Source organism: Saccharomyces mikatae, assembly GCF_947241705.1.
Source record: "Saccharomyces mikatae IFO 1815 strain IFO1815 genome assembly, chromosome: 13".
Taxonomy (NCBI): domain Eukaryota; kingdom Fungi; phylum Ascomycota; class Saccharomycetes; order Saccharomycetales; family Saccharomycetaceae; genus Saccharomyces; species Saccharomyces mikatae.
The window spans coordinates 156942-173955 of record NC_079268.1 but is presented as its reverse complement, the minus strand read 5'-3'; the positions used below and the strand labels follow the sequence as shown (position 1 = coordinate 173955).

The 17014-nt window shown below is 39.5% G+C and overlaps 9 protein-coding genes across 9 annotated transcripts; 4 read left to right on the top strand and 5 right to left on the bottom strand.

Annotated features, from left to right (window-relative positions):
- Positions 1-136: 136 nt before the first annotated feature.
- CMP2 (calcineurin catalytic subunit A) lies at positions 137-1951 on the bottom strand (the record flags this gene model as incomplete). The annotated part of the gene is made up of 1 exon (XM_056224650.1): positions 137-1951. One exon carries the CDS (start codon positions 1949-1951, stop codon positions 137-139), a length of 1815 nt encoding a protein of 604 aa, XP_056078548.1.
- Positions 1952-2400: 449 nt separating this feature from the next.
- SML1 (ribonucleotide reductase inhibiting protein SML1) lies at positions 2401-2718 on the bottom strand (the record flags this gene model as incomplete). The annotated part of the gene is made up of 1 exon (XM_056224649.1): positions 2401-2718. One exon carries the CDS (start codon positions 2716-2718, stop codon positions 2401-2403), a length of 318 nt encoding a protein of 105 aa, XP_056078547.1.
- Positions 2719-3149: 431 nt separating this feature from the next.
- On the bottom strand, positions 3150-3356 carry HUG1 (Hug1p; the record flags this gene model as incomplete). Its single annotated transcript, XM_056224648.1, has 1 exon — positions 3150-3356. One exon carries the CDS (start codon positions 3354-3356, stop codon positions 3150-3152), a length of 207 nt encoding a protein of 68 aa, XP_056078546.1.
- A 509-nt stretch (positions 3357-3865) lies between these two features.
- NTE1 (lysophospholipase) lies at positions 3866-8908 on the top strand (the record flags this gene model as incomplete). Its single annotated transcript, XM_056224647.1, has 1 exon — positions 3866-8908. The coding sequence occupies one exon, from the start codon at positions 3866-3868 to the stop codon at positions 8906-8908; it is 5043 nt and encodes a 1680-aa protein (XP_056078545.1).
- A 223-nt stretch (positions 8909-9131) lies between these two features.
- Positions 9132-10262, bottom strand: OGG1 (8-oxoguanine glycosylase OGG1; the record flags this gene model as incomplete). The annotated part of the gene is made up of 1 exon (XM_056224646.1): positions 9132-10262. The coding sequence occupies one exon, from the start codon at positions 10260-10262 to the stop codon at positions 9132-9134; it is 1131 nt and encodes a 376-aa protein (XP_056078544.1).
- A 340-nt stretch (positions 10263-10602) lies between these two features.
- Positions 10603-13182, top strand: PIF1 (DNA helicase PIF1; the record flags this gene model as incomplete). The annotated part of the gene is made up of 1 exon (XM_056224645.1): positions 10603-13182. One exon carries the CDS (start codon positions 10603-10605, stop codon positions 13180-13182), a length of 2580 nt encoding a protein of 859 aa, XP_056078543.1.
- Positions 13183-13459: 277 nt separating this feature from the next.
- On the top strand, positions 13460-14641 carry MFT1 (Mft1p; the record flags this gene model as incomplete). The annotated part of the gene is made up of 1 exon (XM_056224644.1): positions 13460-14641. One exon carries the CDS (start codon positions 13460-13462, stop codon positions 14639-14641), a length of 1182 nt encoding a protein of 393 aa, XP_056078542.1.
- A 266-nt stretch (positions 14642-14907) lies between these two features.
- RPS1B (40S ribosomal protein eS1) lies at positions 14908-15675 on the bottom strand (the record flags this gene model as incomplete). Its single annotated transcript, XM_056224643.1, has 1 exon — positions 14908-15675. The coding sequence occupies one exon, from the start codon at positions 15673-15675 to the stop codon at positions 14908-14910; it is 768 nt and encodes a 255-aa protein (XP_056078541.1).
- Positions 15676-16271: 596 nt separating this feature from the next.
- Positions 16272-17009, top strand: TEM1 (Ras family GTPase TEM1; the record flags this gene model as incomplete). Its single annotated transcript, XM_056224642.1, has 1 exon — positions 16272-17009. One exon carries the CDS (start codon positions 16272-16274, stop codon positions 17007-17009), a length of 738 nt encoding a protein of 245 aa, XP_056078540.1.
- Between the last annotated feature and the right edge of the window lie 5 nt (positions 17010-17014).

Sequence of the window (17014 nt, the reverse complement as noted above, 5' to 3'; positions counted from 1 at the left end):
AAAAGAAACAAAAGAAGATAGATCTAATGAAACATTTTATGACTCTATGACGGTTGCGGGGTATTGGTCTTCTAATTAGGTAATAAATGCTATTTGCTTATATATTAAAGTACGAGTATAAAAGAAACTGCGGTTTTCATTTGCCATCCTTCTTTGCATCATGTTCGTGTACTTTCTCCCAGACTTTTTCATAGTATTTCTTGTTTTCATTTTTTAGTTCATCCAATGAAGGAGGTAATTTTTCGTTAATTAAATCATGCTTCCTTGCTCTTTCAAAGGTAGATAGAGCTTCATCTAAACCTTTTACACCATTGGATAAAGCACCACGCGGCAAAACACCTGAATTGTGGTCTTTCAAAAACTGAACTTTGTTGGTCTCCTCTCTCAGAACAGAGTACATCCTAGAAACTTTGGCAACGGCTAAAATTTTATTCCTTAGGGCCTTCCTTCGATGTTCATCATCCAAGATGGAAACATGCCTGGACGAAGTCGAAGTGGTACCTTGTGGTGTCCCTTTAGATTTGCTATTCTGCGGCAACTTTGTATTAGTGCCAACTAATTCTTCGATGACGGGAGTATCAACTTCCAGCTCATCTTCAGTACAGATGTTTAGAATTGCGACCAGCATCTCCGTAACTTTTTCACCAACAAATGGCAATGACCACGTGAAAACATCCATAAAGTCTGGTAACCAATAAGGGTGTGGAGTCATGTTGAATTGTCTAATATTCATAACGTTATTCTCATACTTCAGTATAGCTGCCTTATTATTGTAGGTATCCAGATAGTTCGGAGCACTGAAAAGAGTTAGAAGAGAGGGAAATCCCAATGTCTTGGTATTTTTGTACATTCTATAACCAGCATCTTGAGCCTCGTGTGCCCTGATGATGGATAATAGCCCAGTTTCTTGCAGAAAATGGCATGCTGCACGATATGTAAAGGCATATGAACAACCCCTTACAGAGTTTGGAACAAACATGTCCCTTGAAGGTGCCATTTTTCCGTGGTGAGGAACCATTGTCTTGGCGTTAACAATGTCTTCCTCGGTCAAGTCTTTGTCCATGACTTCATCGTACTCTTCAATCGGGTCAGCCCACAATAGGTCGCACATCAGACCATGCGATGGAATCTCCCTGAATCTATTCAGGTTGTTAATGTCTTGCAAAGAGTTTAATTCGGGAGAGATTCCACCGTGGACACAAAGATATTGTCCGTTCATTAAGGCTGCTAAGGGCAAGTTGTTAAACGATTCGCAGCACTTCTCGTAAATATCTAGATTGTACTTGTGTAACATTTCATTTTTGAAAGTGAAATATGACGTTAAATGCTTACATTCGTGGTTACCCCTTAGCAGCCAGAAATGATCGTTAAAATTCAGCTTCAAAGAATATAAATAAATAAGACACTCGAACGAGAATGATCCTCTATCGACGTAATCACCCAAAAATAGATACGACGTGGTGGCCGGGTCACCGCCCACCTCAAACAACTTCAACAGATCAAAGTATTGGCCATGGATGTCACCACAGACCGTGATTGGAGCGGGGACAGATATAAGATTTGGTTCTTTGCTAAATAATTCTGTGGCAAGCGTAATGATTTTGGCCGCCTGTGTAATCGACAATTTACCCTCGCGCTTGAAATGCTCTCTTAAGAACTCGTGGCGAGGTATTCCGCTGGCCTCAAACAGCTCTTCATCCGTTGGAATGTGAGGCGTTATAGTGGGAACATTACTCATTATTCTGCGATTGGTCGACACAGTCCTTCCATCATCTAAGGTATACTGTGTGAGGTCTCTGGAAGCATGTGTGCAGGTAGAACTAGCAGCAGCAACAGTACGAGTCTTGGAATCTATGGGAGTTGCGGATAATGGTGGACGCTCTGTTTTGTTTTCTATAATTTTAATAGCGGCGTTTATCTGTTCAGTATTTCTTATAGCGTCTGAAGACATTGTGGGTGTGTAGAACAAGCGAATCTATCCTTTTGTTCTTATTCGTAGCAATTGGACTGGTGGCCTTTGAAGAGAAGCTGTGTTTTCAACAAAAAGAAAAATAGGAGTCTTGATAGAATGTATTTTTGGAACATTTTCTCTTTTGTCTTGACTTTGTCTTAAAATTTCTCGGACCGAAAAAAGCACTGATTAAAAGAGGGAGAAGGTGTTGGTGCTAACAAGCCTTAGCTAGCCGTAGTACACGCTTAGTAGACCGCCTTTATAAAGATATAGAAAGTACGTAAAAGACCATGTATATAGAGGTTATACGTAGAGGAAAAGAAAAATGCATGGAAGAGAATGTTTCAGGAATGACAACAGCAGAGTGGGACGAGCATCCTTCGAGATGGACGGTGTCCAAGAGCAGAAAGAAAGAACAGAACAGACTAGTGGGGGAGAGAATGAAAAGTTTAAAAGTCCATATCTTCAACCTTACCTTGGTCGAACATAGACTTCAGTTCGCCGGAGCCAAACTTGTTATTGTTCATGTCATGATCGATGGAGTTGAGTCTTTCTTCCAAATCTTTCTCCCACATCTCCAATGAAGAAGCGGAGGCGGAAGCGGAGCTGCTCATAGAGTTCTGACTAGACAACATAGGGGGTTCAGCCATGGGTGGCAAAGGTACTCTTCTGAACTCCGCCATGGTGACGGTACGTAATGTGGAAGGCGCTTGTTCTTGTTGTTGTGTGCGACGTTGGGCGTAAAAGTAGTCTTGAGAGTTTTGCATGGTGGGAAATGATTGAGCAGTTGAGAGGACGTGTGTAAATTCGTACGTTCTTAGAAGTAGAGGTGATAAGATCCTGTCTTGATGAGGAGGGCAGCCAGGAGAAAAAAACAGAACTCTTTTTATACCCGCTGAGGCGGAGTCGGGCAAAACGGGCGTGTTCAAAAACAGTAACAAGGTGTTATTACTATTTCCCCTTTGGGACACCTAGCTTCCTAAAAGGGCGACCGCGGCGGGTACTCCTGTCCGTTTGGGGACAGCGCGAAGTAATGAAAAAAAGACTTTCAATTTTGGTTGGCAGAAAAGGTCAATTATTATTACGTACGAGGACTAAATATTAAAAACGTATTTATAATAATGCTATGTATTCTATTCTATCGTTCTTACTCTTTATTCTGGCCTAAAAAAAAAAAAATGAGGGGTGACACAGGTTCTTATTTCGAGGACTTCTTGCCAAGGTCTGAAAGACCACCGCGGCGTTCGACGGCAATGATGTTGGCAGAGGGAACGTGATCCTTGGGGAATAGATATCCGGTCTTGACGCTTCTGTTGACGCGATTGCTCATTGAGCACAGGGTGTCTTGAAGGACGACATCGTCAAGGAAGAATTGCTTTGGGTTAAGGCCTTGGTCCATAGTCATTTTTTTTTTATTGCTGGTGTGATCTGTAGTTGTGTGTAATTGGTTTTTTTTTGTATAAACAAGAAAACAGATGAGGAAGGATAGAAGAAGAGGATTCAAAAGACAATAGGAAACGCCAAAAATACTAGGCCTTTTATATGTTGGGAGCTAGTTGCCTTCGTATCTCGTTGCCGTGGAAACGAGATACGAGATACGAAGGCAATTTTTGTTCTGTTCGCCCTAATGCTGCCTTTCAGACCCTTCTTCCCTTTCTCTTACCCGAAGCTAAAGCCCTACTTTGAAGTCACTGTTAGCCCTTTCAGTAAGTCCGGTTTCCTGTGAGACCCTCTTAGTTTTTATTCTTGTTTTCATTTCTTCCAGGTTATAAGGATCTTTGAAAACCGTAGAACTTTGACACTTTTCTCGAAAGTTTATAAAGGTTAACAAAACACCACCACAAAACTCTAAAGAATAAAAAAATAGGAAAAGAATAAAAAGGCCCGGCTCTAGTTTTTTATTGCATGCGTTCAATGAATTGCACCACCAACAACAGCAACGCTACCGGTCAAAGCTCTAACAACAGTCTTGGCACCAGCATTAATTCCAGTAACTCTACCTCTTATAGATTCCAGACATGTCTTGCCGACCAGATCATTTCTGAGGCGCAGACGTGGTCGCTTTCGTCCCTGTTCAACTTCTCGTGGGTCGTGTCCTACTTCGTCATGGGCACGTCCCGTATGGTCTTCAAGTATGGTTGGTACCTGGCAACTTTATCGCTTTTAAGGATTCCGAAGTGGATCTTCTTCAAGTTACACCATATCCATTTCACGCTTTCCTTTTGGCTGATCCTGTTTGGCCTGGCCGTCATTGTGTTTGTGACGTACACCATCATGAAGGAGAGAATCCTTTCTCAGTACAAGAGATTGACCCCGGAGTTCTTGCCGCTGGAAAATCTAGGTAAATCGGGCACCAGCGCCAACGCCAGCATGACAGCATCTTCCACTCAGTCGGCCGACCCGTCGTGTGCCACAGGCTCTCCCACTACATGTCCAACCTCGAATATGAACTCGAAAAAGCATTCTTTGAAAGATGGCAACGATAACGAGACCTTTCTTTCATCTTACCTTGATCAGTTTTTAAGTGCTATCAAAATTTTTGGCTATTTGGAAAAACCAGTCTTCCATGACTTGACGAAGAACATGAAGACGCAAAAAATGGATGAGGGCGAGATCTTACTGTTGGACAGTACCATTGGATTTGCCATTGTTGTCGAAGGCACGCTGCAGTTGTACCATGAAATAGACCATTCAGAAAAGGACCACGGCGACGAAACTGACCATAGTGACACGGATGGTTTTGACGATGAAGATGAAGATGAAGATGAAGATGAAGGTGACGACGATAATGATGATGATTTCGACAACAAGTCTTGTTCTTCCAACCCAATCGATGAAGAAGACGAATCCGTCGGTTACATCCGCCTGAAAAATGGACTGGGGAAATTTCAACTGCTGAATACAGTCAAATCAGGAAATCCATTGACATCCCTCGTAAGCATTTTGAATCTGTTTACTCATTCCATGTCCTCGGATAGTAGCAATAACTTTCCCTCCGAGTTGTCCTCGCCCATGGACGCTACCGTCTCGAGCAACAGTTTGTTTTACTCATCGGATCAAAACTTTCCAACGACGGATTCCATGACAAACTCTAGCAACGGCTCTCCATCATTCCCTTCTTCGATTCCTAAACTTGTCGCTCGTGCGGCCACCGACTGTACGATTGGTATAATCCCCCCACAATCGTTTGCCAAATTAACCGCCAAATATCCACGGTCTGCTTCTCATATAATCCAGATGGTACTCACCAAACTGTACCACGTTACCTTTCAAACTGCCCATGATTATTTAGGTTTAACGAAGGAAATCATGGATATTGAGGTTCTATTGAACAAATCCATAGTTTATGAGTTACCTTATTATTTGAAAGAGGCTGTTATCCGTAAGTTCAAAACTGCAGATAAGACAAATGGGCCATCCGACTTAAAATTGAAATCCAAAAATAATAAAGGCTCTACCGAATTGAAGAAATCACCCCCCAAAGCCAAACCAACTGATGATATCATTCAATCGCTTAAAATTGCCAACGCCAATGCCAATGCAAGCTCAAATTCCCTTTTACTAAAACCAGAATTCATCCACCATCCAAGTTCAAGACATGTTGTACTGGGTTCAAGAGACCAATTCAATCCTGGTGATTTATTGTCAAACGTCCCATTGTCTAGAACTATGGATATCATGTCACCTAATCCAATTCACAATAATAACCGCACCAAACTAAATGGTATTAACACTTCTGCCGCAAATCAACACAAGCGCTCCTCTAGAAGCAGCAGTAACAATGCTTCCACCCACTCCAAGAAATTTTCCTCCTTATCACCTGAACTGCGCAACGCCCAACTTAGTACATCGCCCCTGGCCTTGGATAATACTACTTCTCATGACAATGAGCAGTCAAGTCCTGTCCATTTGAAGGGACGAGTCTCTCCAAGACCTAATCTGCTACCAACGACATCCTTCTCTGCTGCTCAAGAAGAAACCGAGGACTCTGCTTTAAGAATGGCTTTGGTTGAGGCAATGCTAACATATTTGGGTGTTAACAAAAGCAACATGTCAGTTTCATCTTCTTCGACAACAAATATGTCCTCTTTGAATTCTCCTCAACTTAACGGAATATATAGCCGCCGCCCAAGCGATGTAAGTTTCTTGATGAGCCCCAACTATACACCATCTGATGTTTCTATAGCCTCATCTTTTGCCTCTCCTCAAACTCAACCGACTATGTTACGAATCTTACCCAAGGAATACACCATTTCCTCCAATAAAAGGCACAACAGCAGAAACTTGAACAAAAAAAAGCCTAGAGCTTACAAAGAGGAGTTGACACCAAATTTGGATTTCGAAGATGTTAAGAAGGACTTTGCGCAAGGTATCCAATTGAAATTTTTTAGAAAAGGTACCACTATAGTTGAACAAAATGCTCGCGGTAAGGGCCTCTTCTATATAATTTCCGGGAAAATTAACGTAACTACAAACTCATCCTCATCCGTTGTGTCAGCAATGTCTAAACCGGAACAGGTTCCACCTCAGGCTTCACGCAAAGGTGGAAATTCCCATCATTCTCAACATTTGTTATATTCTGTCGGGTCAGGTGGTATTGTAGGCTATTTATCATCTTTAATTGGCTACAAATCGTTTGTTAATCTCGTTGCCAAGACAGATGTTTACGTTGGTTTTTTATCCAGTGATACCCTAGAAAGGTTATTTGATAAATACTTCCTAATCTACCTACGGATTTCCGATTCATTGACCAAATTGTTATCCTCTAGGCTATTAAAGCTAGATCATGCCTTAGAGTGGGTCCATTTAAGAGCTTCTGAAACGCTCTTTTCCCAGGGTGACTTGGCGAATGGTATTTATGTTGTTCTTAATGGTAGATTGAGACAGCTACAACAGCAGTCGTTATCAAACTCTAATGCATCTTCTGAAGAAGTTGACACTCAGAATATCATTTTGGGAGAATTGGCCCAAGGAGAAAGTTTTGGGGAAGTCGAAGTGCTTACTGCCATAAATAGATATTCCACTATAGTCGCCGTTAGGGATTCTGAATTAGCAAGAATTCCAAGAACATTATTTGAACTGCTAGCCCTTGAACATCCATCTATCATGATAAGGGTTTCAAGATTGGTGGCTAAAAAAATTGTGGGAGGTAGAACTGTTCCAGCATTAACAGATGATCCATTATCTATAAAGGAAAGCGACTTCAGTTCATTAATTCCTCCAACGAAAGCTTCATATTCTAGCTCTTTAAGTCATAAACCCCAAAATATTACTTCGGGAACAATTACATTCAGAACCATCACAATCTTACCAATAACCAGCGGACTTCCTGTTGAAGCATTTGCTATGAAATTAGTCCAAGCTTTTAAGCAAGTTGGAAGAACCACCATTGGATTAAATCAAAGAACAACCCTAACACATTTGGGTCGCCATGCATTTGACAGGTTGTCAAAATTAAAACAAAGTGGATACTTTGCTGAATTAGAAGAAATGTACCAAACAGTTGTCTATATATCAGATACACCAGTTAAATCGAACTGGACAAGGACCTGTATTGCACAAGGTGATTGTATCCTATTACTAGCAGATGCGAGATCCTCATCTGCCGATATTGGAGAATATGAAAAACTGCTACTAAATTCAAAGACAACTGCAAGAACTGAATTAATTCTTCTACATCCTGAGAGGTATGTGGAACCAGGATTAACCCATAAATGGTTACGCACTAGGCCATGGGTTCATTCTCATCATCATATTCAATTTAGTTTGACGGGAACAACGTTGATGAACGAGGGCAAAATGCACGTTTTGAACAATGGTGCATTGGCATTAATGGATAAGTTAATTCAAACAGAATTCAGCAGGAAAACTCAACAAAACATATCAAAATTACTTCCAGATTCTATCAAGAACACGGTGGAGAATTTCTCTTCGAGATTCATGAAAAGTAAAAGACAATACTATACTCCAGTTCATAGGCACAAGAATGATTTTTTGAGATTGGCAAGAATTCTCTCTGGACAAGCTATTGGACTTGTTCTTGGAGGTGGTGGTGCTAGAGGTATTAGTCACTTGGGTGTCATCCAGGCTATTGAAGAGCAAGGTATTCCCGTTGACGTTATTGGAGGAACATCTATTGGTTCTTTCGTTGGAGGATTGTACGCAAAGGATTATGATTTAGTACCAATTTATGGTCGTGTGAAGAAGTTTGCTGGTCGAATTTCCTCTATCTGGAGAATGTTAACAGATCTAACCTGGCCTGTTACGTCATATACGACTGGTCACGAATTCAACAGAGGTATTTGGAAAACTTTTGGGGATACTAGAATTGAAGATTTCTGGATCCAGTACTACTGTAATTCCACTAATATAACCGATTCAGTTCAAGAAATACATTCCTTTGGTTACGCGTGGAGATATATCAGAGCTTCGATGTCCCTTGCTGGTCTTTTACCTCCTTTAGAAGAGAATGGTTCTATGTTACTTGATGGTGGATACGTTGATAATTTACCTGTTACCGAAATGAGAGCGCGTGGTTGCCAAACTATATTTGCGGTAGATGTAGGATCGGCAGACGATAGGACACCTATGGAATATGGTGACTCTTTGAATGGGTTTTGGATCATTTTCAACAGGTGGAATCCATTCTCTTCTCATCCTAATATACCTAATATGGCTGAAATTCAAGTAAGATTGGGTTATGTTGCGTCAGTAAATGCTTTAGAAAAGGCCAAAAATACACCAGGTGTTGTTTACGTTAGACCACCTATTGAAGAATATGCCACTCTAGACTTTAGTAAGTTTGAAGAGATATATCATGTAGGTGTAGACTATGGTCGTGTGTTTTTGCAAGGATTAATTGATGAGGAAAAGATGCCATACATACCAGGCTCCCAAGAAACCGCTTTGAATTCTCAAGTTCCCGAGTTTTTATTACATAGAAGAAATAGTATATGAAAGATTCTTATCTTTCCAAAAAATTTGGATCATGACTCGTTTGTATATGTAATTAAGTATCGCATTGTTTCTTACTGTACTATTTATTGTTTTAAGTATGAATGCTTTATACTGTAAATACCAATTCATACTTCGATTGTTTCCTTTCAAGCTCTTTCTGAAGAATATGTATTGCCTTAGTGGTGGCGTATTTTTATCTCAGTGCTGATTAATATTTTTTAGGCTAATCAATTTTTGCTTCCTTAATGTGAACTTCAGACAAATTTACTTCCATCTTCACTTGTTTGGTAACAAGTTTTTCTGTTTCTTTAATCACATCCCATTTTCTCTTCTTTATTTCGCCAGTTGTAGTGCTACCACTGGTGCCTCCAATCTCTTTTGAAAATAAAACACCTTGGGCCCAACCAGCATACGATCCCCACTTCTTCAAAAGCATTGATCTAATATGGTCAAGCTCAGGATTGATTTTTTTTCTTGTATTAGGTAAATCATTGTATCTTGCTCTTAAATCTTTAATATGATTCTTGCTTGCAGATATTTGGTAGTCCCTCTTCGCAATTCTACTCACATGGACATCTACGGGAACAATACCATCCATGTGTAGTCCCATTAGACAAACACAATCAGCAACTTTGGGACCTACACCATTGTAGGACATGAGGCATTCTCTAACATCTTCATATTGAGCATCCTTGCATAAATTTTGAAGATACTCGGTGTCACAAGCAATATTACATTCAGCTTTATCCTTTGCCAATTTTTTTGCGGTTTCGATGATATACTTCGCCCTATAGCCAAATCCCAATTCACGTAAGTTAGCTTCAGTTGCACGAGAAGCCAACTCCTCACTCGTAGGAAAGGAGTAGTAGGTGACACCATTTATTGTTGTAATCAGGTTACCGAAATTAGAACAAAGGCTATTACACATTCTCGTGATTCTCGAAATGTTATTATTGCTGGAACAAATAAAAGAAACCAACGTCTCCCATGGCTCCTGAGCCAAGATACGAATGCCTTGTGGGGAAAGTTTTTTGAAAGTATTGTCGCTCGGAATCCAGACATTATCGAATAAATGTTTCAGTGACACGTCCAATCTAAAATAATGCGTTAAATGGGTTCTTAAGACGTCCTGATCGTCATAGTCACCGACAGCAGCAAATTCTAGGAGCCCATCCTCTTCATTTTGCCTCAAAATCACTACTGAATACTTTTTTTTCATGCCTATTTTCATAGTAGTGCTGTACTGATTTAACTTTTCATCCCAAATCCATCGGAAGGATTGGCCAGCCTGTAGAACGTTTGCTAGACAGAGCTCACTTTTATTGATGGCAAACTTGCCAAATTTATAAGACATCTAAAATATAGGAAAAACAATAATTCTGAGTTGAGACGATTATTCCATGTCTCTCTCGTCGAATTATAAATCGTTCTAGTGTTCAACTCATCTCTTGAAAAATTTTGGCGTAACATTGAGGAAGGCGCTGGCGCGTCTTTAATTTTCTGCAAATACTAATTGTATAAACAAACTTTGCCTCTAACCATGAAAGTACTCAAAGAGAAGAGCAACCTTAACGTTAACCAAATTGGTGATTAAATTACTGTAATTTCGGCCAGATATTCAAGCGCTGGTTTTATATCGGGTTTTTTTATTGCATACTATCCATTGAGCGATTAGCTTACTTGTATCAACATACATGCCAAGGTGGATAAGATCAACATTGAATCATATTTTACCAAGGAGGCCGTTCATCTGTAGTTTTAACAGCTTTTTTTTACTTAAAAACCTATCATACCCCAAACTATCGTTTTCTATGAGCAGCCGAGGTTACAGGTCCAACAACTTTATTCAAGCACAACTGAAGCATCCTTCCATACTTTCAAAAGAAGACCTAGATTTACTTTCTGATTCAGATGACTGGGAAGAACCTGATTGCATGCAGGTAGAAGTTGAAGAGGTAAATGAGAAAAGTACTCTTGATATAAATGAAGACGATCGAGTGGGAAAAAGGCCTATGAGGGATAAAAATGTCATGAATTTTATCAATAAGGACGATATTTCGTCCTGGAACGATATTTTCAAACCCAGTACAACTCATAGACTACAACTTTCTTCTGAGAATTCATTTGATCAGAGTAGCCAAAAAAAAACAAATATGACAGGCTTCAAGAACCCAATGAAGCCAGCATTAAAAGCGGAGTGCTCATTTGAGGAACTTCAAAATAGCTTTGTATCTCAAGAGAGAAGTCTGGAAATTATAAATGAGAATGAAAAAAAGAAAATGCAATTCGGGGAAAAGATTGCTGTTTTAACTCAAAGGCCGAGCTTTACTGAACTGCAGAATGATCAAGATGACCGTAACTCAAATTTTCCTAGTAATGTTAAGGTTAAAATACCGATTTGTTTAAGCAAAGAACAAGAAAGTATCATTAAATTGGCAGAAAATGGGCACAATATTTTTTATACAGGGAGTGCTGGTACTGGTAAGTCCATACTTTTACGTGAAATGATCAAAGTATTGAAAGGTTTATATGGAAGGGAAAATGTGGCAGTCACTGCTTCTACAGGATTAGCCGCTTGTAACATCGGGGGAATAACTATACATTCATTTGCTGGGATAGGATTGGGAAAAGGTGATGCAGATAAACTCTACAAGAAGGTTCGTAGATCTCGAAAGCATTTAAGACGTTGGGAAAATATCGGTGCTTTGGTTGTCGATGAAATATCAATGTTAGACGCGGAATTGTTGGACAAGCTTGATTTTATTGCCAGAAAAATACGGAAAAATCATCAACCCTTTGGTGGGATTCAACTTATCTTTTGTGGAGATTTTTTTCAACTACCACCTGTATCGAAAGATCCTAATAGACCAACTAAGTTTGCTTTCGAGTCAAAGGCTTGGAGGGAAGGTGTAAAAATGACCATCATGCTACAAAAGGTTTTTAGACAACGCGGGGATGTAAAGTTTATCGACATGTTGAACCGCATGAGACTGGGTAATATTGATGATGAAACAGAAAGAGAGTTTAAAAAGCTTTCAAGGCCATTACCGGACGATGAAATCATTCCGGCGGAACTCTACAGTACTAGAATGGAAGTTGAAAGAGCGAATAATTCTAGGCTAAGCAAATTGCCAGGTCAGGTACATGTGTTTAATGCCATCGATGGTGGTGCTTTAGAAGACGAAGAGCTAAAGGAAAGACTGTTGCAGAATTTTTTGGCCCCAAAGGAATTACATTTGAAAGTTGGTGCCCAAGTTATGATGGTAAAGAATTTAGATGCAACTTTAGTTAACGGTTCTCTTGGTAAAGTTATCGAATTTATGGATCCAGAAACATATTTTTGCTATGAGGCGCTAACCAATGACCCATCAATGCCCCCAGAAAAGCTTGAGACTTGGGCTGAAAATCCATCGAAAATTAAAGCTGCAATGGAAAGGGAACAAAGCGATGGGGAAGAAAGTGCAGTTGCTAGTCGTAAATCCTCAGTAAAGGAAGGATTTGCTAAAAGTGATATAGATGATGCTGTTTCTCCACTAGACTCTTCAGTGTTTGACTTCATGAAAAAAGTTAGGACAGATGACGAAGTTGTATTAGAGAATATCAAACGCAAGGAACACTTAATGCAGATTATACACCAAAATTCTGCGGGAAAACGGAGACTCCCTCTTGTGAGATTCAAAGCCTCTGACATGAGCACCAGGATGGTGCTTGTCGAACCAGAAGATTGGGCAATAGAAGATGAAAACGAAAAGCCATTAGTATCAAGGGTTCAACTGCCACTAATGCTTGCTTGGTCATTATCCATCCATAAATCTCAGGGTCAGACTCTTCCAAAAGTTAAGGTGGACTTACGAAGAGTATTTGAAAAAGGTCAAGCGTACGTCGCACTTTCTCGAGCTGTTTCAAGAGAGGGCCTGCAGGTCTTAAATTTTGACAGAAGTAGAATAAAAGCCCATCAAAAAGTAGTTGATTTTTATTTAACCTTATCTTCAGCGGAAAGTGCCTATAAGCAACTTGAGGCAGATGAACAAATGAAGAAAAGGAAGCTAGACTATGCACCAGGACCTAAATATAAGGCTAAACCCAAATCAAAGTCGAATTCTCCAGTACCTACATCGGTAACAACCCAGAATAATAGTGGTATTGCAGCCATGTTGCAAAGACATAGCAGGAAGAGGTTTCAGCCAAGAAAAGATTCCAATGTTAACGGAGCTCATTCACTAGTTTCCGATGAACCTCATCGTCAAGACACGGAGGACCACATCTTAGAATAAATACATATTAATACACATACACATAATTATATAGAATACAAACTGCTATAATTACCAGGGCGAAAACGTATAATTCCACTTTTTTTTCATACATTCTTCCATATTAATTCTATTTTATTTTCTTATCCTTTTTCTTCATGGTTTATTATTTCTTCATTCATTCCATAATTTTCAGTGCTTCTCGGAGAGACAAAAGTTCAACACTGAGAATATTGAAGCATATTCAATGAATGACTATAGAGAAGAAGATAGAACACCAAAAGAGCCTCTGTCTATAATGCCTCTGTCAAGAAAACAAGTAGACCAAGTTAGAACCAAGGTACACTACAGTGAGGTGGATACTCCATTCAACAAATATTTAGATATCCTAGGAAAAGTTTCCAAGCTGACAGAAAGCATTATAAATGGTAGATTATCCAACGATATTAGTAAGAATGAGGCATTGACTGAGCAAAATATTTCACAACTGACAGAAAGCGCACAGCTTCGATTTTTAGATCTTCAATCTTCAATTGATACAAAGAAAGCAGCAGACGAAAATTGGGAAACATGTCAACAGGAGACATTGGCCAAATTGGAAAATCTGGGAGACAAGTTACCTAATATAAAGAGCATTCATAGCAAGTTGCTTTTACGCATTGGAAAACTACAAGGTCTTCATGATTCTGTCCGAGTAATCAACAGAGAGGTGGAAGGCTTATCGGAAGGGCGTACCAGCCTTGTTGTAACACGTTCAGAATGGGAGAAAGAACTTGGAAGTGACTTAGTTAAGTTCTTAATTGAAAAGAATTATCTGAAATTAGTTGATTCAGGCTTAAAAAAAGATGGTACAGAAGAGAGATATCGTATTTATGATGACTTCTCTAAAGGTCCAAAAGAGCTGGAAAGTGTCAACGCGCTAATGAAATCGGACATAGAAAAGGTAAGGCAAGAAGTATCGTCCTACAAAGAGAAGTGGTTAAGGGATGCAGAGATATTTGGCAAGATCACGTCGATATTTAAAGAAGAACTTCTTAAAAGAGATGGTCTGCTCATTGAGGGAGAAGGGGATAATATTGATGATGATTATGAATCAGATGAAGTTGAAGAAAGAAAAGAGAGATATAAAAGACAACGATCAATGATGAAGGCGAATAGTATTCTATCTGTGGATGAAAAAGAGGAAAGCGATCGTGAGTATGATGGACAAGAAGATGAAGGAAATGGAGAGGATGATAATATAGACGTGGACGTTGAGGATGTAAAAGAGGATACTGAAGCAGACGGAGAAAGCAGTCAGCAGGCAGAAAATGACAGTCAGAGTAACGGTGGTGAAGGGATCAAAGGGGGTGAAGATCTTATACAAGAGGCAGACGAGATACACAATGCAGAGGAAGAAAGTGGTGACCACACAGCAGAAAAACTGGGTGGCACTGCAGGTGGTTACAGTGCATCCTCCTCTGCTGACGAAGTGCAATGATTACGTAGAATGCATAGTTCTCTAAACAGGAAAGGCATATAAGTACATCAGCAAGTTATCTACGGCTCAAATAAAAACCAAAGTTGATAATGTGAAAAATACTAATCATGAAAAGATACATTTTGCAAAGAAAAGATTAGAGAATGTACATTTTGAACCTTCTTTTTATCATCTAAAAATAATTAATAGTCATATTAATAATAAAAAGAGAAAACATATTAATAAATTGTGTACATGTCAAATCTTATAATTTATATTTATTTTGTTTACACAGTTTCCAAGACTTCATCCTTGAAACCAGAAACCTTCTTACCCTTTTCTTCACCGGAACCTTCACCATGCAAAGCCATCAAAGCACCAACGTCGAACTTTGGTTGCTTCAACAACTTAACCTTTCTAACATGAATGTTTTGTAGTGGGAAGATGTCTTTGGTAGCGTTTTCAATTTCCTTGTTGATGACTTCTGGAATCAACTTGGAAGTCAATTGAGCCAAAGTAGAGTTTTGGACTTCTCTGGTCAAGATTTCGGAAATGACTTTTCTGATAGCTCTGATATGAGAAGATTGGGCGTAAGAGTGTCTCTTAACTTGGTTAGCTTGCTTTCTGGTGAAGGCAATAGCAAAGATTCTCAAAACGTAATCATCGGAAGTCTTAACGGTAACATTAGCTTCAATCAAAGTTTGCCATTTTCTGACCATGGATCTCAATTTGTCGGTGGTGAAGTCCATACCGTGAAAGTTGGTCAACAAGTTCTTACCTTGAACTTCATCAACTCTCAACTTGACTTTTCTGAAAGAATGATCCTCAGAACCTTGCAAGTCTGCCAAACAAACTTCGACAACTCTACCCTTCAAGGCATCGGAAGCATTCTTCAAACCAGTGGACTTGTTAACTAAAGTCTTACCAACATTTCTGTTTTCAAAAGTGGATGGGGCTTTAATATCGAACCATTCCTTTCTGGTAAATGGGTCAACAACCTTCTTCTTCAAACCCTTCTTACCTCTGGATAGTCTCTTATTCTTACCAACAGCCATGATTAGTCTAGATCGGTTTTTTTGCTTGATTTCCTTAAAGGCGAATTACAACAAGCCAAGTTTGAATGTGCTATCACTGACATATATCAAATACCACCACTAACTATACATTGGAGCTAGCTACTGAGAACGCCAGTATGGTGAAACTGAGTTACACTTAGCGTGGCAATCATTACTCGGCCTACACTATCCGGCAGTAAAGGCAGCTTCACGCTCGCACAACCTGAACTCTACGCTGAGGTCCAGCGCGTTCTCCGCTATTTACCGGCTGTTCTTCTACCATCAACCCATGCTACTTTTCATTTTTTTATCTGAGAATCACACAGTTTTTTTTGGCAAGTCTGAAAAATCCTAGAATGTACTGATGTTTGGATGTGTGGATGTGTGGATGTTTCAGAAGGCAGTCCTTCTATTTGGGCCCGCTGTCTTGTGATAAAAGTAGAAAGGTAAACAAGAAAAGGAAGAAAGAACCCAGAAGGGAATGAAAAAAATAAATTAAATTGAAGATGATTAATTCGGTTAAGCGCTCGCTTTTTCGAGAAGACAGAGACATTAGATTGTAATTAGGGTGTGCAATATAAATTGAGTCAAATATTATGGCTACACCAAGCACTGGAGGAAACAGTTCTATTCCTGCAGTACGAAATCAGGTAGAAGTTCAAGTTGGATTAGTAGGGGATGCACAGGTCGGAAAAACTTCATTGATGGTGAAGTACGTACAGAATATATACGATAAGGAGTATACACAGACACTTGGAGTTAACTTTTTGAAAAGAAAAGTAAGCATACGTTCCACGGATATTATATTTTCTATAATGGATTTAGGCGGACAAAGAGAATTTATCAATATGCTTCCAATTGCAACGGTGGGGTCTTCGGTGATCATCTTTTTGTTTGATCTGACACGTCCAGACACGTTGAGTTCCATAAAGGAGTGGTATAGACAGGCATATGGGTTGAATGATTCAGCAATTCCTATTTTGGTGGGTACAAAGTACGATTTACTGATAGATTTAGACCCAGAATATCAAGAACAAATTTCGAGGACAAGTATGAAATACGCACAGGTCATGAATGCTCCACTTATCTTTTGTTCTACAGCCAAGTCTATAAATATTCAGAAAATCTTCAAAATTGCATTGGCCAAGATCTTCAATTTAACATTGACCATCCCAGAAATTAATGAAATTGGCGATCCGCTTTTAATATATAAACACCTTGGCAGTCAGCAACATCGACATCATAGCAAAAGTCAGGAAAGAAAGAATCGTAATATTAGGAGGCCCTCTTCGTCGCCCTCATCGAAGGCACCATCGCCCGGTGTTAACACATGAAAAGA